General features: G+C 50.3%; 1 protein-coding gene across 3 annotated transcripts in view; it reads left to right on the forward strand.

The window, feature by feature from the left end:
- Positions 1–795: 795 nt before the first annotated feature.
- Positions 796–2,992, forward strand: part of IL16 (interleukin 16) — a 112,699-nt gene continuing 110,502 nt past the window's right edge. Inside the window, exon 1 of one of the 3 annotated variants that reach the window (XR_825553.1) lies at positions 796–1,242. Coding sequence is in view for 2 of the 3 variants with exons in the window: in XM_010843241.1 (XP_010841543.1) it covers positions 1,203–1,242 (40 nt within the window). In the remaining variant the exon portion in view is untranslated. The remainder of the gene's footprint in view (positions 1,243–2,992) is intronic. The other 2 variants (XM_010843241.1, XM_010843242.1) reach the window with 2 other exon arrangements.

Genomic DNA, 2,992 nt, shown 5'->3' on the forward strand with positions numbered 1-2,992 from the left:
CCTGGGCCACTTGGCAGGTGACAGGTAACCCAGGAGCTGACATTCCTGCTCAGGGTCTGTCACTCCTGCTTCCCTGGTGGCTTTTTCTCTATCAAACATAGCAGGCTTTTACTTGCGTCTGCTGTCACATTGCCATGTCCTGAAAACCATCACATTCTTCCCCAGCTTTCGGCCCCGACTCTTTGCCCACTTACGGTATATTCTTTTGGTCTTTCTGGTGGGGGGAATCCAAAGATTTCTTTAACCCAGCAATCAAATTGGTCATTTAAAATAATAGTATGCCTTGTCCAAGTCTAAAAATAGATCCTTCAGGGTATGGGAAGGCTAACAAGGGGAAGTTGGGCAGAGAACACTGCGAAAGTTTCGGAGCCCAGTTCCCCAGGGCTGTGTCCACTTTTCTTTCATCCCTCCTCCTCTTGACAAGGGCGGGAGTCAGGGCGCCTTCTGTTTGTCTTGATTCAAGTCAGCCTCCACCTTCCCCCGAGCCCAACTGCCCTTCGCAGGACACAGACTGCATTCACCCCGTCTCACTCCACCCCAGCCTCGCGCGGATTTTATGAAAGCCGTTTTCACTGGGATTCAACAGGCGCTGTGTGTGTGTGGCGTGTGTGAAGGAGAAAATGAATCACTTCGACTTTGGGCAAGGACTGGAGGTGTCGTGTTTGTCCCTTGCAATGACATAAACACACCAGAACTCATTAAGAAGAAAAAAAAAAGATTGAGGGTGGGAAGTTGTGGGGGAACGGACTCCAGCCCTTGGGATGATCTGAAAAGTTCAGCACGTTTTCCATACATTAGACCTCAGAGAGCATCGTGTTCTGCCCGCTCGCAACGGACTCCCAGTCCAAGGGAAAGTTTGAGGTTTTACATTTCTGTTTGTGGTACAGGAAAAGGCTTGTGATCTGAGGGCTTGATTCAGTGAAATTACATCGCCTTCTACACATTCGCTTCGCAAGGAGGGCAGGAGTTGGAAGCAACTGTTTTGAGACGTTAAAGATTTGCTGGCAGAGGGAAAGGGATTTTTTTTTTCTTCCCTCCCTGCCGGCGGGGGGAGAAACAGTTCTAACGAGGAGTTACTTTGTAATTTTAACTCCCATTCAAATACTCCCAGCCCTAGAAGCTGCTGTTGATCCCCCAAGACTTCTTGATCCGAACCCAGAGGGACCAGTCACTGCTCTCCCACATCCTCAGAGCCCCCCGACATGAGTTTGCAGAAGACGGTCTTCCCACGAAAGGAGAATGGTGAGTGGGGCTGAATCACGGCGAGGTGGAGATGGAGAGTTTGACTTTTTCTTTTTGACTTTCTCCCAGAGGAGTGGAAGCATGGAAAAGCATCGTTGGGGTTATACTGTGTTGTGTTTGTGTGTGTGTGTGTGTGTGTGTGTGTGTGTGTGTGGTGCAGTCCCTCCCTGTCTGTCTGCGTTGTCCTCACGGAGGCTGGCTGAGTGCTCATTAGGCTGCTTGTCAGAAGGGTGAAGGGTGGGCTTTATTGCAGGACCACCCAAAGGGGATGAGAGAAAGCCCTGGCTAGGGCAGCCGGTTTGTACCTGCCCTTCCTTCCTCTGTGAGGGGTCCTGGCAACTTTCAGGGGCAAGGGCATCGACGTCAAATGTCCAGAGTTGTCAGAGTCCGCACGGCTGTGCTCCGCTTCTAACAGGATGCAGAACAGGAGGGGATGCTGCTCAGCATCTGGGGGAGACAGGAGAACAAGTCTCTGGAGCAGGGACCCCCTCAGAGCCTTCTCGGATCTAAGTGCTGAGAGGGGCGCCAGGTACTCGGGCCAGACTCCCTGCCTTGCCGCAGGTACAGCCTCTGCAATGGATCAGATGGTTTCTTATAACAACCTCCTTCTTTCACTCCGGAAACATAAACAAACAGGCATCGGGGGAAAGGATTTTAACCCCTCAGCCCAGCTTTTTAAGTCAACACTGGCAAAGCTTCAGCTCTGTTGTAACTTTGGCAGAAGAGAATAAACACGTGGTTTTCTTTTAAAAAAGAAAGAGAAGCAAGTCAAAGGCACATTTCTGACTTTTCTAGCTCCAGGAGGAAGATACGGCCGAGAGGCTGGAACCCTGAGATCCATTTGGTTAGGTTCCATTAAAGTGTCTCCGACTTCAGAAGAAAGGCAGTGGAGCATAGGGACCAAGACCCCAGGGCTGCAGGGTCTGGCTACTGAGATGGAACCTTAGCTCTAAGATGAATGGGCTACTTGGTTTGGGGAAAGGTAATTAACCTCTCGGGGCTTTCCTATTGGCTCAGTGGTAAAGAATCTGCTTGCCAGTACAGGAGACATGGGTTCAATCTCCCTGGTTTGGGAAGATCCCCTGGAGGAGGTCACGACTACCCACTCCAGTATTCTTGACTGGAGAATCCCATGGACAGAGGAGCCTGGTGGGCTACAGTCCATAGGGTTGCAAAGAGTCAGACATGACTGAGTGAATAACACTTCACCCCACCACCAATTTTCTATTTGTCAATCTACAGAGAGTGCAGTTGCTTTCTCAGACACTTGGAATTCATTCTCAACAGATTATTTAGCGCAGTCTCTGCTTCAGGCACTGTGCTGGGCTCTGAGGATATACTGGGAAACTGGAGATAAAAAGCACACATACGCATCAATATGATGACAAGAGGATTCGTCACTATGAGAAGCTCTCACTGGGGAACTGGCCTAGTCTGGTGGTCAGGGTGGGCCTCCCTAAGAAGGCGCCAGTTGAGTTGTGTGTGGAGCTTCGGGAGTTAGGTTGGGTGCAGAGGTAGAGAAGCAATGAGAAATGAACTGTCTCAGATCTTATGAGCTTAACATCGCCTCTGTGTGCTTCGTAAACATCTGTCCATCAGTCTGTTTTCCTCACAGCATCTTTCAAAAAATCATCCTGGTTGGACTTCGCTGGTGGTCCAGTGCCTGAGTATCCACCTTGCAATGCGGGGAAACGGGTTCAATGCCTGGTCTGGGAAGATCCCACATTCCTTGGGGCAACTAAGCCCTCGA

The sequence above is a fragment of the Bison bison genome, unplaced genomic scaffold, assembly GCF_000754665.1.
Source record: "Bison bison bison isolate TAMUID 2011002044 unplaced genomic scaffold, Bison_UMD1.0 scf7180017864181, whole genome shotgun sequence".
NCBI classification, from domain to species: Eukaryota; Metazoa; Chordata; class Mammalia; order Artiodactyla; family Bovidae; genus Bison; species Bison bison.